Source organism: Hyperolius riggenbachi, chromosome 2 (assembly GCF_040937935.1).
Source record: "Hyperolius riggenbachi isolate aHypRig1 chromosome 2, aHypRig1.pri, whole genome shotgun sequence".
NCBI classification, from domain to species: Eukaryota; Metazoa; Chordata; class Amphibia; order Anura; family Hyperoliidae; genus Hyperolius; species Hyperolius riggenbachi.
This window is the reverse complement of record NC_090647.1, coordinates 111,034,414-111,060,332: the sequence shown is the minus strand read 5'-3', so window position 1 is coordinate 111,060,332 and position 25,919 is coordinate 111,034,414. Positions and strand designations below refer to the sequence as shown.

The following is a 25,919-nucleotide window of genomic DNA, read 5'->3' as shown; positions in this document are numbered from 1 at the left end:
TTTCATTGACCGTCTCTGACCTTCAGACATTGGAGCGCACATACTCACGCCTAGAAGTTGACAGCACCATGCAATCCTTGTCATTATAGGCAGATACCATTGTAGTAACAAAACGCTGAGCTCATTACGTTCCTCAGAACTAGTCTGGTCACTGCAGAGTAACATGCAAAGTACTTTCTAGGAAGATCTGGTAATAGTAGCTGTATAAAATAGTTACTTCATTGCATAGATGTAATGGATACACTTTAAAGTGGACCTGACCTCTTGCACAGGACAGAAGCAAAACAGAGAGAAATAATACAATACAATACAATAACATTTCTATAGCGCTTTTCTCCCATAGGACTCAAAGCGCTTAATGAACCCTGTATGTATTTAGAGAGTTTAGCCTGCTGAATTCCCCCCTCAACACAACTGTAATTTGATCACTCAGCTGGCTGCCTCGGCAGAGCAGCTAATTTATAAATACAGGCTGTTAACCCTATGTCTGCTTCTATGAAAGCAGGAAGTAGACATACTGCAGATTTACTGCTGTAACAAAGAAAAGTTTTTCTTTAAAGGTTATAATGCTGTTGTGTATCTTTTAGAGCAGAGAGGAAATTCTGAGTTCAGGTCCGCTTTAAAAACCTGAAACTACAGTGAAAATGCTCATTCCTATACTGGTTAGGACAGCCCAGCAACAATATAAAAGTGATGAATGAGGAGAAAGTGTAATGATTCTTAAAAATGACTCACATACGTAAACATTTCAGAGAACCATATATAACTGGGGGAAAAAACCAGCCTGTCTCACAGCACATCAGCCACCAACACACTCCTTCATCCTCAGTGTGGAGCTCACAGAGTCTTTGCCCTTCTCTGATTGTCATCCTGTTTGTCTGTCTAGTGGCACTTGGCCAAATTTCCATATTATACAAAAAAAAAGAGAAATCACCCGCCCAACAAGCGTGAAAGAAAATCTACATTCCGACTGGTACTCCTCCCTCCACCACACATAGAACGCTCTCACAATCTGACACAGTCAAAACAATACACGCACAATCATATCTAGAGCCACACGTACACCCACGGGACTGACATGGTGCCACCGCCGCACACCCACAAGCGCAATCACAGTACTTGACTCAACGGTCCACTCTTCACTTCTCAACCCACACACTTGATCCTCAGGGAAAGCCCACTGCTTTATACACAGCGCCAAGACATGCTTCCCCATTACGTGGGCTTTAACCCGCTGGTCACCAGGAATGGCCTGCAAACATGTCATGGTGACCAATGGCATGTGCCCACTGATGCCCAGTCAGTTGTCACTTCCTGCACTGCTGTCACAACAGAAAGTTTAATTACATCCTTGATGATCAGAGACTCTTACTTTCACATCCCATTATAAAGTTTGATGGTGGTTGTTCACTGTTTGATAACTTCACTGTTATAAAAGAAAAGATCTACCATTCTCAATCACTAGCTACATGTCTATCAGCAGGAAAAGGGCAGCGTGTGCTTTAATAAGAAACCCCTCTGAGTCCAGCTCTCCTTCCCAAGCTACGTGTGTGAATCCCTGCACATAGCAAGGATGTTTTTCCTGCACATATGGTACTGATATGTAGGAATAATAAAAGGCAGTGCAGTCACCTCTCCGTGTATCCCAGCATGGAATGCAGCAGTGTGATGTATCTGTATCTCCCACTGCTGATAGCCTGCAATCACAGGAACACACAAACCCCCATAGACAATGACAAACACCCTACATCTCCCACAATAACACAGAGCAGATAAAGAACTCATTATAGTCCCGATGAGGCAGATGCTGGCTGCAATATGAGTGACATGGGGAGTCATCAGCAGTACTTTATACAGCTACAGCACAGACTGCAGACACTTGTCACTGTTACTTGTGCTGTGAGTTTATAAAGAGCATAATACAGTCATAAAAGCACAAGAGCTATAAAGTGTCTCTTTCACACACAGACAGATGAAGAGTTACCTACATTGCAAGCTGTGGCTCTGCATCCATCCGAAAGGGTCCAGTCCCCCGAAGCAGCCAGCTTTCCGCAGCATGCAGGCACCTTGGGGACTCATGTCATAGAGTGGCCGAGGCATGAGGGGGAAGGCTTCCACACAGTCATACATGGTGCCAGCGGTGGAGAGGACAGCGCAGGGGCACTTGGTTGAGTTGGTGAGGAGGGAGGTTGGCACAGTGGGTAAGGCTATCACCAAATATCTGCCACCTCTTGACCTGCGCTTTGCTTCTGTGACTGGCTTCTCCTCTCGCTCTCCCTCCTCCTCCTCTCTAGCACAGCCTGCTTTGTGGCATACCTTTTGCAAATAGCCAAACTGCCTTGGGGCTGTGGGAGTGACTAGAGGCAGAGATGGGACGGGCCACTTCTCACAACAGCCTTTCAACTCTCTGCTTCCTCCACAACAAACTTCATTCTCTCTACCTGTCCCCAAATCTCCCTAACAATGCCGAGCAATCTGGCTGTATCCTGATACCTACCCCCATGTAAGCTGCTCCCTTGAAAGGAGAGAAAAAAAAGAGAACAAAGTAGCTGTGTGGAAAGACAGAGTTAAATCCCATTTAACTCCCATGACAAAGACAAGGCTGACTTGGCTGCTCTGAAAAGCCTCAATGTTCTTCCTGGTAGGAAGGGTTAAACTTTGGGTTGCCAACTTTCAAAATAAGGGACAGGGTTGGAATTTGATGGGTCATCAGCACATAACTTAAAGGAAAACAAACAGAAACACATTTGAATATCAGCAGCCTGTACAGGATTCCTGCATAGACAGTGATGTGTGTTATCTGAGGACTAAGGGGAAAATAAAGAGGGAAAATCACTCATCTGAAAATAAGGGACATCCTTGATAATAATGGCAGACGGTAACCCTAAATGAACTCCATCCTCAAACAGTGGTCTTCCTGTGCAGAAATGACAGTGCAGATCATTTACATAACTGAGGCAAAATTACAGCAGCTGCCAAAAGCAATCAGTTTCCTTGTTGGTGCATTTTGAGAGATGAAACCTGATTGGCTGACAAAAAGCCCCATGTTTGCTCTAGCATAATTATTTAGTATTTATATAGCGCCGACATCTTTCACAGCGCTGTACAGAGTATATTGTCTTGTCACTTAACTCACAATCACAATCTAATCCCTATCATATTCATATGTCTATGTATGTATCGTAGTCTAGGGCCAATTTAGGGGAAGCCAATCAACTTTTCTGTATGTTTTTGGGATGTGGGAGAAAACCAGAGTGCCCAGAGGAAACCCACACAGACACAAGGAGAACATACAAACTCCTTGCAGATAGTGCCCAGTGGTGCTAGGCGAGAGTGCTCGGGGACCCAGTGGTGCTAGGCGAGAGTGCTAACCACTACGTCACCATGCTGCCCATGTAAATGTGCCTCAGTGTGGATTACAGTGGAATGGACTGCATACCAGTATTTATTATCCTCATTACTGCCACTACTACTACTATCACTAAGGGCTGGTTCAGACGGACGTTTGTGCAGCGTTTACCGCCAGCGTTCGGGGCTTGGCGTTAAACGCTCCCATTCAAGTGAATGGGAGCGTTTGTACTAAGCTTTTACGCGCGTTTACACGAACGCGGCGTTCGGGTCCCGATTTTCCCTGGCGTTCAAGGAGCCCCTGGAAGCTACATGTAGCTTCCAGGGGCGGTTAACCGCGATGGGTAATGTCCCCCTAGGGGAAGAAAAAATGCGACCGCATCCGAACGCATCATGAACGCTGCTGAAAGCCTGAACGCATCACCAACGCAACGCCAACGAACGCAATGCCTCCGAACGTCCGTCTGAACCAGCCCTAATGTCCATATACTATACTAGTACTGTATATATGCTAAATGCTAGATAGGCATTTTGGAAATGGGCAAATCGGTTGCATTTCTTGCTGATTTGGATTGGCCTAATATCAAGTTGCCTTTGCATTAGGTATTTTTTAATGCAAGCTAAAATGATTAGCATTGCATTAACCATCTTTAATAAAACCGTAGATAATCACATCTGATCAGTTTCCTTTTGCCGGAAATGATACTCCCATAATGCATCAGGAAAGTGGGTGGAGCAATGCAAATCATTCCTTTTTGTTTTGGTGAGCCCAGAATGTATATACAGCTATAACTTTTGAGCCGAACATATGTCACACTCTTACCCACTAGTGGAGCCCCACTACTCCTCAGTAACAGACCAGTCTGGATAAAAAACAATAGTCAAAAAGGAGCACAAAATTAACATTAAGTTCCAGTCCAGTAAATAATCCCTCTGTATAAATACAGTAGAGTTCCAGTTATCCGGAACTCAACTAACTAGCAGTCTCAACCAACCAGCACGAATTGCCATCAGTAGTCACAGTGGTGAAGGCCAGTTTTTTCGTATGTTTGAGGGCTCTGCAGTGCTTGAAAACTGGGGTCCACATCTCCCCCAAGGTTAATATATTTTCAATTACTCTATGTTAACATTTAATACAGAGTTCTTGGTATATCCTATAAAACTCAGTGCAAGCAGGGTAGCAGACAAACTTCGCTGTGGGATGTACAACCAGCATTAGCAAGCAACATCCTGCAGGGAGGGCTGTTTAGGGTTGTTCTTTTACTAGCTACAGTGATGCACATTTGAATCTCTGGAGGGCCACATAAAACTACAAGGAGGGCCGCATTCGGCCCATGGGCCTTGTGTTTGACACCTGTGCCCTACAGGATACTGTAGTGTGCTAGAGTGAATTGTCTAATATCAAGTTCACTTGCAATCTGCCCAGTCTCACACCCACTGATTCACCCATTTACATAGTTTTATGGTTACTGTCAAATTCCCCATGAGACTTGTACTGGTTCAGTTGTGAGATTACTGGTATGCTATCCCCAATGTGCATAAGTGAGCCAGGAGAGGGGGTTTGGTTTGCCTGCTGGGATGAGGAGGATGTGTGGCTAGAGGTTGCTGAAAATAGTTATATTATTTCCATTAGCACTTTATTCGTAAAGTAAAAAAATAAGAAACTTCTTGGGGGTATTGTCATCTCACTTTCATTGTGCTGAGCAATTCTAAAAGCTCTGGGAAGCCTCCAATGGGAGAATGGTGGACATTTAAAAAGTAATTCAGGAAGTCATACAGCAAGTAGCTCTGCCTGTTCAGTAAGCCAGTAATTCAGTAAGGAGCTCTTTGGGCAAGACTCCCTAACACTGCTACTGCCTACTGAGTGCGCTCTAGTGGCTGCCTCGCAAGCGCTTTGAGTCCGACAGGAGAAAAGCGCTATACAAAAAAAGGTATTATTACAAGACTATTTTTTACTTTTAGCAATGACACTTCTTCTGCAGTCCTTTACATCACTACCTGTCCCCCAGTCGGGCTACAAAGAGTTCCCATCACAATCTAAAACAATATGCCTCCCCTCCCCTCCCCACAACCACTACCATTTAAAGGACAACTGAAGGGAGAAGGATCCGGAGGCTGCCATATTTTATTTCCTGTTAAGCAATACCAGTTGCCTGGTTGTCCTCCTGATCCTCAGCCTCTAATACTTTTAGCCATAGACCCTGAACAAGCATGCAGCAGATCAGATGTTTCTGACATTTTTGTCAAATATGACAAAATTAGCTGCATGGCGCATGCTTGTTTCTGGTGTTATTCAGATACAACTGCAGCCAAATAGAACAGCAGGGCTGCCAGCCAGGCAACTGGTATTGTTTAAAAGGAAATAAATATGGCAGCCTCCATATACCTCTCGCTTCAGGTGTCCTGTAATTATCCCATCTCCTTTTTGGGATGGGAGAGATAAAGATGACAAAGAGCTCCTTGACCCTCCTTACTTAGACAACAGTGCTTTGCATGGGGGTGTGGAATCAGCCCCGCCCACCTTGCAAGGTACCTCATCACTTTTACCTGCTCCCCCATCCTGGACTCCCAACCTGTGTGGTAGTTTAAAGGATTAATGAGGCTTTGGAGAAGAGGCTATGATATTCTGTTATTCTCTTTTTGTGTCTTTTTTTCTCAATTCTCAATATTTAATAACTGCACATACAGTGATACTACCTTATATACTCGCGTATAAGCCTAATTTTTCAGCACAAAAATGTGATGAAAAGGTTCCCCCCTCGGCTTACATGCGAGTCAATAGAGTAGAACGGTTGGTGGAGCAGGTTTTGTTACTGGCAGAGGAGTGTAAGGATCATTAGTGATTCTCCTCTTTCCAGCTGGCTCCCTGCTGTGTCTGTGTCCTCCATCCCCTGCAACATGGTGTGCAGAGTGCACTGCTCAAGACTGCCTCTGTCCCCCTGCCTTGTGCAAACAACATGTCAGCTGTGCAATGTTCGGAGGATTCGTCCTGTGTGGCAATTGCTGCATCTCATATCTGATGCCACTTAGTGGCATCTTAAAAATGAACTCCAGTGAAAATAATGTAATAAGAAAAGTGCTTCATTTTTACAATAATTGTGTATAAATGATTTAGTCAGTGTTTGCCCATTGTAAAATATTTTAAATCCCTGATTTACATTCTGACATTTATTACTTGGTGACATTTTTACTGTTGGCTGGTGATGTAGCTGCTGCATGCTTTTTTGGCAGTTGGAAACAGCTGTAAAAAGCTATTTCCCACAATGCAACAAGTTTCACAGACAGGAAACTGCCAGGAGTACCACGGTCCTCAGAGTTTCTTGTGGGAGGAGTTTCACCACAATATCAGTCATACAGCGCCCCCTGATGGTCTGTTTGTGAAAATAAATAGATTTCTCATGTAAAAGGGGGTATCAGCTACTGATTGGGATGAAGTTCAATTCTTGGTCGGAGTTTTTCTTTAAGACACAGCTGGATCATCCTTGGGGTACATCTGGCTAAGGGGAGGGGCTATAATGGGGAAGGGGGCTGACTTTTACTGGGGGCACATCTGGCTACCGGGGAGGGGCTATAATGGGGAGGGGGCTTATACACGAGTCAATCACTTTTTCTTGGTTTCTGTGTGAAAAAGTGGGTATCTCAGCTTACACATGGGTCAGCTTATATGTGATTATATACGGTATTTGAAATGATAAATATTTTCATGGACTGGGATATTTTTTGTAAAAAAAAAAACATTTTCATGGCCTCCTGTTGAGGCAGTGTGATGCCCAGCATTGAATGTGCTGCGTATACCCAAGAGAGAACAGATAAAGCACCAACAAGACCTGATGCCCAAACATTGGCATCAGCAGGAGGCTTCGTGTGTGTGTGGGGGGGGGGGGGAAGGGCAGTGAAAGTAATTAGGAAATTGGCAGAGTCACAGGGCTGCTGTTAATGGAGAAATATTTGTGAAAGGCAGGCTGTAGTTGGGCAAATAGATGGTGCACCATATCAATTGTTATGTACAGAGCGCTTGGAGGGGTCCAATGTAAAACTTGCACTGGGGCCCACAGCTCCTTAGCTACACCACTAATTTGTACATTTCCTACAGTTTGTGCAATTAATTCTAATATTATTATCATTATTAGTTCTATATTGATATTATGAATGCCAATACTAAATTTAGAGTACACAGCAATTAATGATAACCTATACCAGTTTGTTAGCATTTATTAATGAAGGAGACAGGACTTGACAATAGAAGTATTTTGTTGGGTTGCAAGAGCAGAGCTTCCATGGCAAGCAGAAGTGTACTTACAATATAAGTCTAGGGCAAGTATAGTATGCAGTACATTGTTTGGGTGTAGTATTAATGCACACAATGCTCAATATCCTGTTGATGTATGGCTTTAGCATTTCAGAATGTGGTAACATAACTGTATAGTATCAGCTCAGACACTGTTCACACAGTAACAATAATCCCTCAAGAGGAGAAACACCTGTATGACTATATTCCCATAAAAGCCACCATTCTCTTGTTCAATACATACTTCTTCCAATGCTAACACTAAATAAGCTGGATTTACTGAGGCCATATACTGCACCAGGGTGATACTTCACCCATACCTGCTAATTGTACGTAATACGCACAGCTATCGCTCCCTGCATTACAGCGCATTGTATGGGCCACAGCAACATGCTTTCATCTTCCCCAAGCACCTCACGGAAACACACACTGTAGTCAATTGGGGAGGACAATTCCCAGGAGCCGGGGAGTCAAGGCTATTTAAAATTACAGCTGTAGCCTCTTTTGTCAATGAAGCTGACACCTAAACATTTCCTGTGCTTTGGACCAGCTGGGATATGTGAGGCTGCAGGACAGTGCTCTACCAACCTTTCTAGTTGAACTTGATGGACAGATGTCTTTTTTTTTTTTAAACAAACTATGTAACTATGCTGGCTCCTAGATTGGAGAACCTGGTTCCCAACTTCCATAATAATAATATGTCCTCTTCTTACAGCAAATAATGACATACGTGATAATGCAGACTTTAACCTGGACCTGAACTCTTGCACAGGACAGAAGGACAACAGAGAAATGTACCCTGTGTGTATTTAGAGAGTTTAGCCTGTCTAATCCCCCCTCATCTATGACTAATCACAAGTTGTGATTTGAACTCTCAGCTGTGTCTGGCTGCCTTGGAAGAGCAGCTAATTTGCAAACACAGGATGTTAACAATAAGAAAATAGACACACTGCAGATTTATTGCAGGATTTGTATCAGTTCTAACAAAGAAAAGTGTTTCCTTATAGACTGTTTTGCTGTTGCTTATATTTTAGATGAAGTTCTAATTGAGAGGCATATGGAGGCTGCCATATTTATTTACTTTTAGACAATACCAGTTGCCTGGCAGTCCTGCTGATCTCTTTGGATGCAGTAGTGTCTGAATCACACACCTGAAAGAAGTATGCAGCTAATTTAGTCAGGAGCGCGATCGAGGATGGGCATGGCCAGGGACGCGCATGCGCAGCGTCTATCAACTCACTGAGTCGCCTGGCTGAAAGAGCGGCGTTGCAGGGGACCCGGTTTGTTCAGTGATGGCACAGGGCGGCTGCAGGGGGCTGGTAGAAGCCCCAGGTAAGTTAATCTCATTTTTTATGCCGATTTAGGTTCACTTTAAAGTCCTATAGAAAACACAATGAATCTTTTCATGGCTCATTTGATCACACTGGAAAAAAAGTTGACTGGCAGATTCGACCAAAGATATCTAGTTGATTCACTTTTGATCAGTTTTGAGGTGGCCATTAACGATACAATTCTTTGGATGTTTTCCGATTCGATAGCAATATCGGTCAATTTTTAGCATCAATTCCATTAATCTGATCAAATTGGATAGCAGCTTTCCCTCCGCTAGTGGATCTTAATGATCGTTTCTGATCGATTGATCGTCCAAAGAATTTAATGGCCACCTTAAAGCAGATCTGAACTCAGAACTTCCTCTCTGCTTTAAAAGATAAGAAAGGCCTGGTGCACACCAAAAACCGCTAGCAGATCCGCAAAATGCTAGCAGATTTTGAAACGCTTTTTCTTCTTTTTATGTAGCGTTTCAGCTAGCATTTTGCGGTTTTGTGAAGCGTTTTTGGTGTAGTAGATTTCATGTATTGTTACAGTAAAGCTGTTACTGAACAGCTACTGTAACAAAAAACGTCTGCAAAACCGCTCTGAACTGCCGTTTTTCAGAGCGGTTTGCGTTTTTCCTATACTTAACACTGAGGCAGAAACGCATCCGCAATCCAAAATCTGCAGCAGCCCGGGAGTATGCGTTTCTGCAAAACGCCTCCCACTCTGGTGTGCACCAGCCCATTGAAATACATTACCCTAGCGGATCCGCACCCGCAAGCGGATCGCAAACCGCAGCCGAACCGCTCTGGTGTGCACTAGGCCAAACAGCATAATAACCTATAGGCCTCTTTCACAGTAAGACGAGAAAAAGAGAGAATACCAAGAGCCCAATATAGTGTAGTATGTACTGGTAATGTGTAATTGGAAGAGTAATAATATTAATGTAATACTCACAAACCAGGGTTACCAATTAGGCAACCACTGTCAAAGCAGGTGGGGAGATTGTCCTGACCCCACTCAGGATTAAAAAGTTGCTCTCTGTAGTAGAAGAAGGAAGGGTACAACCCTCCACCAAGGGTGGACTTGATGTAGATAATAGGATAACAGAGGCGCCAACAGGATAAAAAACACTAAAAGAACTTAAAAACCCATCTTGGTAATAGAGGAGGCAGTGGTGGACTTACCTTCTCCAAGCAGAACATACGACTGTGGATTTTCAGTCAAAACAATTTTATTGACTACTCCAAATAAAGTGCAACGCGTTTCGCGCCCTACAGACCCGCTTCATCAGGCAATAACATATAGGAGTAAACAGCATCTGCCAGTATCATCAACGCTGAGCGCCTCTGAGGCGCTCAGCGTTGATGATACTGGCAGATGCTGTTTATTCCTATCTGTTATTGCCTGATGAAGGGGGTCTGTACCCCGTGAAACGCGTTGCACTTTATTTGGAGTATCCAGTAAAATTGTTTCACAGTAAGACGTTGAATTTTGATGCAACGTTAAAGTCGCAACGCAAATTACAACGCAATGCCCCCAAAAAGTCGCAATACAACTTAATGCCCCCTTACGGTCGCATGCAGTAGAGCATACAGGCAATGAAAAGTATGTTTCCAAGTCATTACTGAGCATGTGCAAACAGTCCAACGCAGCTAATAACGTGTATAACGCACAGCATGCAGTACTTTCACTTAACGTGCAGCGTTAGTCACCAACGCAACGTGTGCACTGTGAACAGGGCATTAATTTTTCAATGCAGTGTTATTCTGCGTTAAATGGTTTAACGTGCGACTTTAACGTCGCATTGTGAAAGAGGCCTTATAGAAAAAAAATATTTGTTACAAATGATACAAATCCTGCAATAAATCCGTAGTGGGTTTATGCTTTCATGGAAATAGACATAGGGTTAACATCCTGTGTTTACAAATTAGCTGCTCTGCCATGGCAGAGGGGATTCCTGAGCTGACTCAGCTGAGAGATCACTTTACACTTGTGATTAGTCACAGATAAGGTGGGATTAGACTAAATACATACAGGGTGCATTTATCTCTTTACTTCTTCTATCTTCACTTTAATTATGCTTGATAGAGCTCTACTGAAATCTATCAATCATGAGTATTCCGTAAAGTGTAGAAAACGATCACTATCTGATGGAATTCCAATTGGATAGGGATTGATCAGCTTGGCATAACCGACCACTAGGAACACTTCAGCATATTTAGCGGTCACTGATTTTCTGTCCTAATGGGTTAGGTAAACAAAGAAAATATCCTACTGTAAATTAGTTTTGAGTGGCTAAAACAATCCAAGCGGCTGATTAGTGTACTTTATCGCCCAGAGTGATAATGATTTGACACTTGATTTCTAGCACCATTAACCAGCATGGAGTTTACCAAACTCAGAGGAGTTCAACAAATCAAGAGTCATCCCCCAGAGATAACATTTCTAAGCAGGCTGCCATCAGGAGAAGTGTATCCCCATTTACATAAGAGAGTCCTGCAGGCTTCTCACTGCTCACAAAGGCTAATCACTTCTCTGCAGGGAGCTCAGTGTGACAGGCAGGGAACTAGCAGCCAGTGTTTTCTGTACACAACAAGTTAATTAATATTTTCTGGAAGGAGAAGAGATGATTCTGGGCACCGCATGTTTCCTCACCATGGATATGAGTCAGAGTTACCCTGTTAAATGTAGCTCCAGCGTGACGTACTCATGTGAAGAAAGAGATTTTGAAATGAAGTATGTTTAACTGTGTGTTTACATTTTTACTGCCCAGTTTTCTTGCCACCATGTAATGTGCACGTTGTCAATAGCCGCACTACATTCATCAGCAGTGGCTGGATAGTGTAGGGTTCGAAACTCTGCTCTTCCTGTTTAGTAAGCCAGCATCTATTCTGTAAGGAGACCTTGGGCAAGACTCCCTAACATTGCTACTGCCTACTGAGCGCCCCCTAGTGGCTGCCGCTCTGGCGCTTTGAGTCTGCCAGGGGGAAAGTGCAATATAAATGTTCTGTGTCTTGTCTATCAATGGACAAAGGCACTTGTGTGGGGATGTAACAAGTGGAGGAGGGTTTCTAACCTATCACATTGATGATTCCTGGATGCAGTGACCAGTTAGGATGCATTGCCTGTACATACCTATAGACAGGTGATTGTATGGGTTCCTTAAAGTGGGATTATACTCCCAAAACTAACATTTCAGTAGCTACTGTTAATTACATAAAAGAACATTTGAAAGCATTCCCTATGAGTAAGACCCCCTGCACACTGCAAACCCGATTTGTGATTCTGATTTGTGATTCCGTTTTTCCCAGGATGCTATCAAAACAGGAAGAAAAACACAGAAAAAATGCAGCATACAGTACCGATTAAAAATCGCAATCAGAATCGCATGTAGTGTGCAAGAGGCCTAAAGATGTTTATTTTCACTGCATCTTTAGGCCTCTGGTCATCTGCAAATGTGATCTTTGCTGGCTGAAGCTTTCTGAGGCATGTGTCTTCACTCTGCCCCGCCTCCTTTTCTGCTGAAGTGACTCAGCTGATGCCAGGGTGATGTGTCTATTCAGGCCATAACCTGGCCATAGGGATGTGCAAGGCTTTCAAGGTATGGGAAAATATCTCGCCAAGGCTGAAACATGGCAAGATGCTTTTTTATCCAAGAGGTCCTTGGTGCTCTATGAGAAAAATGTACAGTATGTGTGAAGCATCCAGATCCTGTGTGTGTGTCCAACTAGCTGAAGATTACTCCATGGAGTAGCGGCGCATTGCTGCACCAGGTAGATGAACTGGGACAGAACTTGGATGAAATTGGCCACTCTCTGTACAGCTAAATAGTATAAACTGTAGGAAACAAGCATTGTGTAAATTAAAAGCAATTGTTCTCATGAAGATCCAGTTTTATGCCACCAAGCAATTCTTGGTAGTTTTGAGATGCTGCCATAAAATTATCATTGCCTGAGGTTACCAGACTGTGGTGTCCACAAGAACAAATAATGGCAGATATTAGAATATGGAGATATGGAGATGACTGTAAAGTCCACATTGTGTATTTGATATTAATGGTGAGAGTAACAAATGGAAGACATAAAACACTAGCCAGCAGTCATCAGTATGAAACACAACCACACCAGGGCGGAGAAGCTGAACTCTTGTAAGTCACACTTTCCTGGGAAATGCTCCTCTGCAGACGTAAAACAAGTGTTTATTGTAGGAAGTCTGGCACTGTCAAATGCTACTTATAGTAAGTAAAGCATTGTGTAACTGGGCAGTGCATGAAAGTTTTCCATAGGTATGAGATCTGGCCAGGGATCTCATGGGCCACACTAGATACTGTTGGATCACCACTCTTAGAGAGAATGGTCCATAAGAACAGGGCCGGTTAAAACAGCTTTGGAGCCCCAGGGCGAAGGTAACATGGGGGATCCCTTACCCCCTACCGAAGCAGCAAAGTCAGCCCGTTGTCACTCCCTTAGGTGGTCTCCTCCAGGCTGCACCCCGGGCCCCTGTACGATTTGTGGCTTCAATGTAACTCACCTGTCCAGGCACGCTGCTCCATCCATGCACCCTCTTCACCCCCACTGCCTGCCTCTTCTGCATGACCTGCTGCATATTATCCGGGGCTGAAGACAGAGCATGGAAGGAGCAGCATTCCCGGGACAGGTGAGTTATTACAATGCAGCCACAAATCGTGCGAGGACCCGGGGGAGAAGTTGGGGGAGACCACCTGAGAAGTCAGGTGGCGCAGAGGTTGCAGCACTTGGAGGTCCTGGGACAATTGCGTCCTTTGCCTTAATGGCAGTTCCAGAAGGTGCTCATTGTCTGACAGAATACAGTGTGAACTGCACGAGAAGTGTGCAGTTCAGCCATTCATATGACAAAGGGGTTAAAGCCTCTATTCAGTTCCTATACTGATAGTAAACCAACTACAATGTGTATCCCTGTTTGAAAATGTGCTTCTAAAATGCTGCTTTCTCTCTTCTTGCGCTACAATGGACAGAGATCTTAACTTGTTTCCACTGTAAACACTACTTCTGTTGCAGTGACACCTGCCTTTGTAAAGTTACAATTACCTGAACTATGAGGGAGGAAAATAAAACAGTGAAAGAAAGATTATATATAAAATGCTGAATACATTCCAGTACAGTGAAATGACAGCAGTGCCTAGACTGTGTATTAGCTGAAGACAGAGCAGAGACCATCAGGGTCATCTGCAGCTCATTGTAAACACAGTGGGGGACACGCCACAGTAAACTGGTGTAAAAATTTATAAAGGCAATTCTGACACTTTACAGGAATTGCACCTGTTAGATAACTTCCTCCAGTGGCTTTGAAAAGGACAAAAAGAGTGCTATTAATTGCATCACAAGGCCAGTTCTAGTACAAAAATCCATCTAAATGCCAAGCAGTCTTTTACTTCTAGAGATGGCTAATGTTACGCAGTAACAATGCCATTTTATCTGTAGTAAGATCGTTTATCTGCCTATTCTATGCATCATCAGTCAATATTAGCTGGCTCCTTTCTGTAGAATGAATGGTGTTTTGTACTAGTATCAGATCGTGCCCTGTGTTTATGTTTACTGGACAAAGTATTGTCAGAAAGAGCGACTTGGCAAACTTTTAAATGGAGAAAGAGTAGTGGGAGTAGGAATGTTTTTTCAAGGAAGTCAATAGATTTTTTTTTTTTTTTGCTGCTCTTCTCTTATGCGGTTGTTATGTGAAGTTTCTTAAAGCGGACACGAACTTAGAATTTCCTTTCTGTTCTAAAAGATAAGCAACAGCATAATAACTTGTACAGAAAAACATTTATTTGTTAAAGCTGATAGAAATCCTGCAATAAATCTGCAGTTTGTCTACTTCCTCCTTTCATGGAAGCAGACATAGTGTTAACATCCTATGCTTAAAAATTAGGTCTCTGCCCTGGCAGTCAGCTGACACAGGGGAGAGATCAAATTAAAGCTTGTGATTTGACACAAATGAGGGGGAATTAGACAGGCTAAACTCTCTAAATACATACAGGGTGCATTTCTCTCTGTTCTCTTTCTGTCCTGTGCAAGAGTTCAGGTCCACTTTAAAGGGAACCTAAAGTGAGAGGGATATGGAGGCTGCCATATTTTTTTTTAATTTAAAAGAATACCAGTTGCCTGGCAGCCCTGCTGGGCCTCTGTTTCTAATACATTTAGCCATAGAGCCTGCGCAAGCATGCAAATCAGATATTTCTGACAAAAATCTGACAAGATTAGCTGCATGCTTGTTTCAGGTGTGTGATTCAGACACTACTGATGCCAGAATGATCAGCAATACTGCCAGGCAACTGGTATTGTTTAAGAGGAAATGAATACAGCAGCTTGCATATACTTCTACTTTTCCAAATTTACAAAACAAATTATAAAAAAACAACAACAACAACAAAAAAAAAAACAATCTGTGCCCAGGGGCTTATTTGTAAAACGTTGGTAAGATGCAAAACATATTTTTGTTCTTTAAGGCAAAACTTAACTTACAGAGACTCAGAGATGAATAAAGTGCAAGATTTTGTACTTACCCGCGGCTTCCTCCAGCCACATAAGCATGGATGTGTCCCTCGCCGTCCTTCTGCGGTCTGCCGTTCAGCCATGATCAGCCCCAGTAAGTGTCTCAGTCAGGTCCAGTCTGTGTCTTCTGCACATGTGCAGACCTCTTGCACATGCGAAGTAGACCCGGACTGATGCGACTGAGCCTGTTACCGTGATCACGGCTGAACGGCAGACCGCAGGAGGACGGCGAGGGACACATCCATACTTATGGGGCTGGAGGAAGCCGCGGGTAAGTAAAAAATCTTGCACTTTATTTATCTCTGAGTCTCTTTAAACAGGAACTGTAGTGAAAATAACATAATAAATAAAATTGCATATTTTTTATTACAATATTTATTTATAAATGATTTAGTCAGTGTCTGCCCCGTGTAAAGTCTTTCATCGCCCCGATTTACATTGCGAAATTTATCACAGGTGGCAACATATTTAGTCCTGTCAGGTGATACCTGTCACCGTGAGTTCCAAAGCCAGTACAAATATGCCTGTCCCCCTGAATGCTCTGGGAGGAGTATTCCACATAATTTACCAGCCTAGGCTTAACATCACTGGGATAGTGGAGCTACATTCAATATACAGAGTATAAATCTAGCATTGGCTCCTGCGTACACAACTTTGGTACAAAAACAGAATGATGTTCTAAAGAAAAACAATTACATTGGTATTTTACCTGACAGTGATAGTACTTTACAGAAATAAGATAAACAGCACTATTTATAGTGACCGTTTACCTCTGTGGAAATGTTTTCTCAGGAAGGTTAAACATAACGCACACATACAGTATACCTGTAGTATAACATAGAAAGGTTCCCATTTATATGAGTGCAGGGGGATGCTCTGGGCTAGGTGACTTTGCACAGGGGGTGTAAAAAGATCTCAAGCTGGAAATATAATGTTGACACTGCATGGGAAAATGTGTGTTTGCTTGAAGCAAAGCCTCCCTATGCTGAAGGAATAGGAGGCCTTCATGCATGTGCAGTCCATCTAATGGCGCCCCACCGGCCGCCGCACAGGCTCTGCAAAACCAGGCGATATGAGCCACCACCAGAACGTGCTTTTTTCTTGATTGCACTCCAAACGTCTTTATCATTTTAATGAAAACATTTTGTAAATAGTTGTAAACTGAAGTAATATTACAGTGTTAACTTAGGTTACTCTCTTCTGCTGAACGCAGACGTGAGGTAAATGCTTATGCAGCCAAAATAAGACTCACTGCTGAACGTTTCTTTGGTGAGACTCCTCTGTGTAACCCCACAGCAGCCAATCAAATTCACACTCTGACTGCTATGCTCAGTATCTAGAGCAGGAATGTATAAAAACAATAAAAAGCTCACATTAAAGGTATGCACACACACACACACGCACGCGCACACACACACACAAATCTACACACACACACATCTACACACACACACACACGCACACGCACACATCTACACACACGCACACACACACACATCTACACACACACGCGCACGCACGCACGCACGCACACACACACACTTGTCGTCTGTAGGACTCAATCCCTCTGGCCTCAGTTTGAGTACCATACAGATGTGTTGCTAGTCTGAAGACAAGTGCCTAGCAATAGGGGGTGCAGAAGTTGAGACCGCATCAGGGCCCTCCCTCAACCGCAGTATTAGCTCTTTATTGGTCCTGCGCTGGTAATAATCACTTCTATAGATGCGTTGAATAGTAGTAATCCCATTCCCTGTTTGCACCTTTCACACTGTGGTTGTCCTTGGCAGGTTTTGGTGCGCCGTATCAATTGTTATGTATTGAATGCTTGGTGGAGCCCAATGTAAAACTTGCACTGGGGCCCATAGCTCCTTGGCTACACCACTGCTAGAGCCACATAATTAGCCTAGAGCTCAATCAAGTAAGGGGCCAAAATCTAAAAAATAGTGCAAGTTGCAGGCCAAATTGTTTATTAATATTTAACATTTATTGAACAGTCTTGAATAAAGTGGCATAACTGTAGTGACCTGGGGTGTGTGACTCTGTACTCCTCCACCTTCTGCAGGGTAGCGCAGTGGAGCAGTTTTATACTTCCCACTCCAGTGCTGCGTCAGGACTCCCCTAATCTTCCTGACTGCTCTGACTCCTAATCTTCCAGGGCATGCTTTGTCTTGCATACCTTTGGCTCTGAATGCATGTCACGTGATCAGGAGCTGGAGGTGAGGAAGTTCAGAGCGTGCAGCTGCCGGGAATAACATAAGAGACAAGACACAGCACCAGAGCAGGTAAATATTACACTGCTCTGCTTCACTACTTTGTGGGAAAATGGTGCTGGGAAAGGGGGGGGGGGCGTGAAGGTGTGTGTGTTTTATTAGCCACATGGGGAGAATTTGGATCATGCAAATTTCACAGAGGGGGTCCCGTGGGTTGTTGCTGTTGCTGCACCTAGACTCAAACTGACAATGTTTCATCCAGAAACACTGTCACTACTGTGCTCCTCTGGATGGGACGGCGGTGTACTGTTTTCTACTCTTTTACTGCTTACAATGATGCACATTTTAAACTCTTGAGGGTCACTTAAAATAGCAAGGAGGGCTGCATTTGGCCCGCGGGCCTTGTGTTTGACACCTGTGGCCTAGAGCAGTGTTTCTCAACATTTTATTGGCATGTACCCCTTTTAAAACCCTGTACTCACCAAGTACCCCCTAGCATAGTAAACATCACAAGTACCCCTTGGCAAATATTTATCTAATCATAGTACATGATAATTGGTTCTAAACAATTTCCAAACATTTACTATTGCTTTTAATTAGCTAAAATACGAATTAAGTTTTGTTCAAGTAAGCTTTATCATTTTCTAAAACTCTAAATTTGTCATTCTTGGTTAAGTATATCAAGCCAGAGTACCCCCTGGAACCATCAGAAGTACCCCCTGGGGTACGCGTACCACATGTTGAGAACCTAGGGCCTAGAGTATCTCCCAGCGATGCATTGGGGCTGCCATGCACACACTACAGATTTTTTTTAATTAAATGCATATTAAAAACTGTGCATGAGCACATAGTATGCTGTGCTCCAGAAAAAAATGTATATATAAGAGGGCAGGCTGAATACACATAAGTCCAAACTTACAATGGTCAAGGTCCTGTTCTGAAATGAAAGGATATATAGTTTCCATGGGTTTTTCCTGTTGAACACAAAATCCTTCAGGATAATTTTAAAGGACTCCTGAAGAGAGAGGGGTATGGAGGCTGACATATGTATTTCCTTTTAAACAATGCAAATTGCCTGGCTGCCCAACTGATCCTCTGCCTCTAACACTTTTACCCACAGACCCTGAACAAGCATGTAGATCAGAAACAAATTACCCAAGAGAAACTTGACCTATGGGTCTAGTCAAGTTGACATACTAAAATATGAAGAAGTGATCCCTTATGGGTCCCCTTTTAAGATGCAGGGGGCTTATTTATGGATAAACAGGGGATGAACTATAGACAAAATCTTGTCATCAACCTCAATAGGTAAGTATTGACCAAGCATGTAGATCAGACTGGATTAGCTGTATGCTTGTCCCAGGTGTGAAATGCAGACTTTACTGAAGCCAGTAAGAACAGCAGGATAGCCAGGCAACTGGTATTGTTTGGTCTTCTTTCCCCCATTCCCTTTAGATTGTAAGCTCGCAAGGGCAGGGCTCTCTCCCCCTTTTGTGTCTTGGAAATCATTATACATTGTATTTATCATATTACTTTTATCACTGTCATTACCAATTCTGTATTTTGTATTCTGTAGCATTTTTGTATTTTGTCACTATTTATGTATCTTGTATATTGGTGTACACCATTGTCTGTATTATTCTGTACCCCATGTTTGTTTCTTACTTTGTACAGGGCCACGGAATATGTTGGCGTATATAAATCAATAATAATAATAAAGGAAATAAATATGGCAGCCTCCATATTTCTCTCACTTCAGATGTCCTTTAAACCTTTCTTTGTACAGACAGAGAAGTGGAAATGGAGCCTGATGCAGTGACTGCAGTACACAGGAGGATAAAAATGCTTTGCATTATCCATGTCCTGTGCAAAGTGCTGACATTATCAGGAAGGTGGCAGCTCCATACAGGCAAACAAAGGAGTGACAGCGAAAGCATACTGTGCTAGGCATATTTATTTTAAATAAGTTTTAATCTATACAGAGGGGCCCAAAGTGCTTCAACAGTTGCTATTTCACCCCTCAATTTCTATCAGTGAGGAACAATTAAAGAGACACTGAAGAAAAAAATATATGATATAATGAATTGGTTGTGTAGTACGGATAATTACTAGAACATTAGTAGTAAAGAAAATATTCTCATATTTTTATTTTCAGTTATATAGTGTTTTTTATAATATTGCATCATTCTCTAATATTTGCAGTTTACACACTACTCAGCATTCTAAATGATTTTACAGAGCTGGCCAGTGAACGTTTGAACTGTCCTCTGGAGAAAAAAAATACAGTGCCAGACACTTGAGATAATAAGATTCAGAAGACAGAGCTCTCTGCGACTTTGAAAGCGCTCAATGGCTCTTTTGCACAGATATCTCTTTAATCCTCAGCGCTGTTTCTGGTTGTTACTCTCACTGCTGAAGCCTGCAGTCACCCAGTGCTTATTGGTATATAGTGACCACCACCTTAGATCTGAGCAAATCCATTCGTTATGCCGTCCCCACCAGCGCTGAGGATTAAAGAGATACATGTGAACGTTCCATTTGTGGATTGGAATAACCTCTGGCAGCTATTCTTGTTTGTCTTGTGGAGCGCTTGATCATTTTTTCATCATAGACTCTTGCACAGATAACAACTGGAGTTTCTTAACTCTCCCTGTACTGGAAACAATATTAAACTTATGTTTCTGCTCCTAGTGTTTTATTTCTTAGCTGTACTACACATACAAATCATTATATCATATTTTTTTTCCCACTTCAGTGTCTCTTTAAGGATGTGGTAAAGAAATCCACTTACACTGGGTGCACTTTGGGAGGAAATTAAACTATCTGTGGGCACTCAGGTAATTTTCATGCAGTAGTCTGCTAAAATCATAAGTGTTCAATGTTGACCAATTCAAGCAAGCATATATCACCTCTTCCGTTTCCTTTGCTTTCTTTGTAAAATGTGCACATTTTCGCATTTCATAATTGGATCCATTGAGAATCATTATGCGCCATTTAGACGAGAACTAATACAACATATGAAAAAAGTAGCAGGCAGGTTTTTTTCCACAGTAGAATGTGAATGAAAGGACTCTTATACTACAAATTGCAAACGCTGCCTCCTAGGAACACAAGTAGAAACGCAGAACTCATGCATAAAGCAGAACTTTTGTGATTGGGCAGAACTGGAACGCAGTAGTATACGTAACATTGTTTCTGCGATTTTCATCACTTTGATGATGTCCTTGCATTCTACATGCATCTTAAAGGGAACGAGCCCATTGACTTTCATTTGCATGCAAATTTTTGTTCCAAAAAAATGCGAACAAAACGCATGAATGGAAATGAAGCCTAATTCGAACACGACTCAGATGCCCTTTGATGTTTATGTAAATCTAGTAAAAGAAAAGTTTTATGCAAATATTTTTCATGATGAGGTGTGTACACATTTTTTGGGATACCCTTCCTGTTCGCTATCTAAGCCTCATACACACGGGGTACGGCCGTCGCCGCAACCACGTGGCACGCGCGTGTTGCGGCGACGGTTCGCCCGTGTGTATGACGCGCGCGCCCCGAACCGTCGCCCGTCGGAGCTGTCGCCAGGCGATTGACATGTTCAATCGCCGGCTACAGCCGTCGCCGCAACCTCGCCGGAACTGTCGCTAGCCCCGCATGTGTATGCGGGCTAGCGACAGCTACCCACACACATTACACGGAGCATCCGGCAGGGGGGAGGAACCTCGGCGACAGCTTCCGCCGCATCGCTAATCCCTCTGCTGCAGTGTGTATGCAGAGGGACTTGGCGACGAGCTGTCGCCGAACTGTCTCCGAACTGTCGCGCACACGCTCCCGTGTGCAGCGACAGCTACAATTGTCCCCCCGTGAGTACTTAGCTTAACTAACTAGCTAATAGTAGCAGACGTACTCCGTAATTTGTCCCTGTTCAAATAAAGTTTGATACTGCTTTCTAAAGTTACTTTTAATACTTAGTGGGTGCTGATAACAAAATTAACAGATTAAATGAGAAAATATATGATATCAAAGTTAATAGAAAATAGTGTATCTGATCTGAATAATACAATAAGAACTATGACTGCAATGACTTCTCTAATGTGAACTCTCAGACTACCACTGAACAAATGATGGAAGATTGGAATATTGACCCCCTGACCCCACATGAGCAGGCCGGGCCCGGTGACCGATCACTCAGGGCAAGGGCCCGGCGTCACACAATAAAGAACTGTCCTGTGCTGTGTGATGCTGGGAGTCCTGCAGCAGCCACCAGTAGCAGAGGGGAGGGGAGCATATGTCACATTACCTTATGGCACCCGCTATGAACTCCCATCATCAGTTTTCATTTCATAACTGGGTGCATGTTTACTGTAATGAATCAGGGCTTAATAGCGTTTGAAAAAAAAAAGGGGGTCCAGAGAGCACAGCCAAAATATAAATATATATATAATACAAATGTGCGTATCTAGAGCAGAGCAGAACATTAGATAAAAAAGGTCTCAGAACGCACCAAATGCATGAAAGTATAAACATATCGATTTTATTGTTGATCATCATAAAATGACAAGACAAATACCCACAAGGGAAAGCATACAAAGGGGAGACAAAAACCACTGAAACCAAAAATAGGGAAAGATAAGTATGCAGCTGAAGCACTACAATTTACATGGGGGAATATTAATGTATATATGTACACATAAATAATCAATGCAGGCAACAGAAATCACACAAGATCAAAAATATGTATGTAATGTGCTTAGATCAAAGGAGTAACAAGTTTACACAGTGCTGCTGAGTGCTGGTATTCCATATTATATACAAAAAATGAATCTATCTAGGCGATAATCCACAATAGCCCAGTGATATAACAACATATAAATACTTAAAGTGAACCAGAGACGAAGCACCCTCATGTATTTTACCATATATATCAGTACGAACATTAGAGAAAACACCTACCCTGCTCTCTGTTTTATCCTTCACTGCTCAGCCTGCTTGTTATCAGCCCTGGTAAAATGGTAGACTGAGCATTCAGTGTGGCTTTGCTCAGGAATCATTATAGCTGAGTCATTATAACAGAGCCACAAGTGGGCAGGTTTTGGGCTTGAAAAGACATCAGAAAAGACAGACTAAGCTATAATGATTCCTGAGCAAAGCCAGACTGAATGCTCAGTCAGGGATTTTATCAGGGGTGGTAACAAGCTGGCTGAGCAGTGAAGGATGAAACAGAGAGCAGGGTATGTGTTTTCTCTAATGTTCCCACTGATATATATGGTAAAATACATGAGGGTGCTTCGTCTCTGGTTCACTTTAAATGCAGTCAATCAACTGACCCCCCAAAAAGTGCTTATAGTGTTTGGACTTGTTTTACTTGCTAATTGTTAAAATGCATTCAATATTGCAAGTTGTGAAAGACTGATTATCATAGAAAAGTCTTGTAAATGCCTAATCCAATAATAGGAGTGCATAGAGTCAGCAGCCCAGATCTAAAGCTACTGCTTCCCCCAGGCATCATGGATGAAGCAAAGTCAATATCCACAGTGAGAGCGATTTATCTGAATACACACTGCAGTTCACACATACAATACAGTATAGCAAAAGCACCCTATACACTTGGAGAAATGCCCCTCCTCCGCCACCCACACACACCAGTGCAACAATGTTCTCAAACCACCATACAGCAATGGTCCCATACACACTGCAATACCGTAAAAACATGCCACTTCAGCTAAACCACCATACACACTGCACAAACTGCACTGCATCAATAATAACATACACACTGCAGTGCAGTAAAAACATCATACACCCAGCACAATGCCCTGGTGTTTAGTGACACCCCCCATTCCCTATACAGTACTTTGGAGTCTAGTGCTTCCCCCCTCTCTCGCTCTAGGACTTCACCTCCAGTATAGCTTCCCTGGTGGTCTTGAGTGGGCCAAACATAATACAAAGTGGGGAAACCACTTACGGGCCAAATTTGATGGCTCTGATTTGGCCCACGGTATGAGTTGTATGAGTTACCACTTTGTGTGATAGCACTGGCTTATAGAGTTCGTGGCATGCAACCCAATTCTGCAGACGTTTGAACATCAGGTCAATAAATGTTTTACCTCATGCTATGAGATGTTCCACAGCTTTCGAAGGCGATATCCAGCAAGTTACATTAACAACAATAACAATAATATTTATATAGCGCTTTTCTCCCTGGGGACTCAAAGCGCTGCGACCCTGCATTATGCAGTCTCAAAGGCTCGGGAAAAGAGGTGAGTTTTTAGCCTTTTTTTAAAGCTGTCCAGAGAAGGAGCCTCTCGTACTGATTGTGGAAGTGAGTTCCATAGAGTAGGGGCTGCGTAGGAAAAGGCCTGAGCACCAAATGTTAAGTGTATCCTGGGAATAACCAGCTTCATCTTGTTGGCAGAGCGGAGGGTGCGTGAAGGGGCATAAAGTTCCAATAGATCCGCTATGTATTTGGGTCCCATGTGGTGTAGAGCCTTGAATGTCAGCAGGCAGATCTTAAAATTGATTCTCCATTTTACTGGCAACCAGTGAAGAGTTTGCAGTACTGGGGTGATGTGTGAGCTGCGGGGGGCATTGGCTAGGAGTCTGGCTGCAGCATTCTGTACTAGCTGTAAGGGGCGCAGAACCTTATCTGTAGATCCGATTAACAGGGCATTGCAGTAGTCTAGGCGGGAGGATACAAATGCATGAACCAGGGCAGGTAGGTCTTCAGCTGGGATAAGGTGTTTGATTTTCGCTATATTTCTTAGATGGAAGAAGGAAGGCTTGACGACAGCTGATACCTGCTGTTTGAGTTTTAGATTTCCATCCAGGATCACCCCAAGGTTTCGCACAGAGTCTTTATACTGTACAGTATCTCCCCCAATTGCTAGTTTGAGGTGGTGAGCGTTTTGAACTTTATCCATCATGTGTGGACCACCTACCACCAACACCTCTGTTTTGTCAGAGTTCAGCCTCAGCCAGCTGGTGTTCATCCAATTTTGTAAATCCACTAGACACGAATTTATGGATGCTGATGGGTCTTGGGTGCCAGGCTTGAAGGACAGATACAGTTGTGTGTCATCTGCATAACAATGGTATCCTAGGCCATAGTTCTGGATTATTTTGCCCAGTGGGAGCATGTAGGCTGCAAAGAGTAATGGTGATAGTACAGAACCCTGTGGAACTCCATAGGCAAGTGGCACTGGATTAGAGTAGTGTGTGCCCAGACATACTTGCTGTGTCCTGCCACATAGGAAGGTCTGAAACCATCTAAGAACAGTACCCCTTAGGCCACAGTAATTCTTCAGTCGCTGGATAAGAATTTCATGATCCACAGTATCAAATGCTGCTGACAAGTCAAGAAGAATCAGAACTGAGCAATCACCCTTGTCCCTTGCAGTAAGTAGATCATTCATTACTCGGACTAATGCTGTTTCAGTGCTGTGCCTTTTCCTGAATCCTGACTGAAAAGTATCAAAGATGTTGTTATCTGTAAGCCTGGCTTCTAGCTGGTTGGCGACTGCTTTCTCGATAACTTTTGATAGGAATGGTAAGTTCACCACAGGTCTGTAGTTGGTTACAGAATCAGGATCTAGTGATGGTTTCTTCAGGAGGGGTTTTATGATTGCTTTCTTTAGTTCTTCTGGGAAAAGACCACTTTGCAAGGAGCACTGAGTGATTTTGTGAAGTGCTGGCCTGATCAGCTCTGGGCACTGCATTAAGGATCCAGTTGGGCCAGGATCCAGGTCGCAGGTAGTGGGGCGGAGACTTTGAATGAGAATTCCAAAATCTTCTACACTCAGAGTGTCAAAGACTTGCCATGGTGGTACGGTAGTAGGCATATGCAACGTCCAGTGGTCAATTGATGTAGTTGGTGTAATGCTGGCACGGATGGTAGACACCTTGTTTGTGAAGAAGGCAGAGAATTCTTCACACCTTTCCCTGGAGTATGTGGTTGGGGCTTTTAGGCAGGAAGGATTGCAGAGTGATTCCACTGTGTGGAAGAGTTGAGCAGCTCTGTTGTTGGCTGTAGATATTTTGTGCGAGATAAAGTCTGATTTTTTCTTGGTTATTGCTTGTTGGTATTGTCTGAGGTGTTGAACTAGGCTAGATTTGTGCTCCTCAGACCCTGATTTACGCCACTGTCTTTCTAGTCTGCGCCCTTTCTTTTTTAGATCCATGATGGTTTTGTCAAACCAATTAGCTTTCTGCTTTTTGGTTGCTGATTTGGTGCGC

At 43.1% G+C, this 25,919-nt stretch overlaps 1 protein-coding gene across 5 annotated transcripts in view; it reads right to left on the bottom strand.

Moving 5' to 3' along the window:
• The window catches only part of RARG (retinoic acid receptor gamma), a 300,854-nt gene that overhangs the window by 62,830 nt on the left and 212,105 nt on the right, over positions 1-25,919 (bottom strand). For 2 of the 5 annotated variants that reach the window (XM_068267215.1, XM_068267216.1), the window contains exon 1: positions 1,989-2,310. The exons of the other annotated variants lie outside the window; for them this stretch is intronic. In XM_068267215.1, coding sequence (XP_068123316.1) covers positions 1,989-2,130 — 142 coding nt within the window. In that variant the 5' untranslated portion in view covers positions 2,131-2,310. Of the gene's footprint in view, positions 1-1,988; positions 2,311-25,919 lie in introns of those variants that run through there. 5 annotated transcript variants of the gene reach the window in all.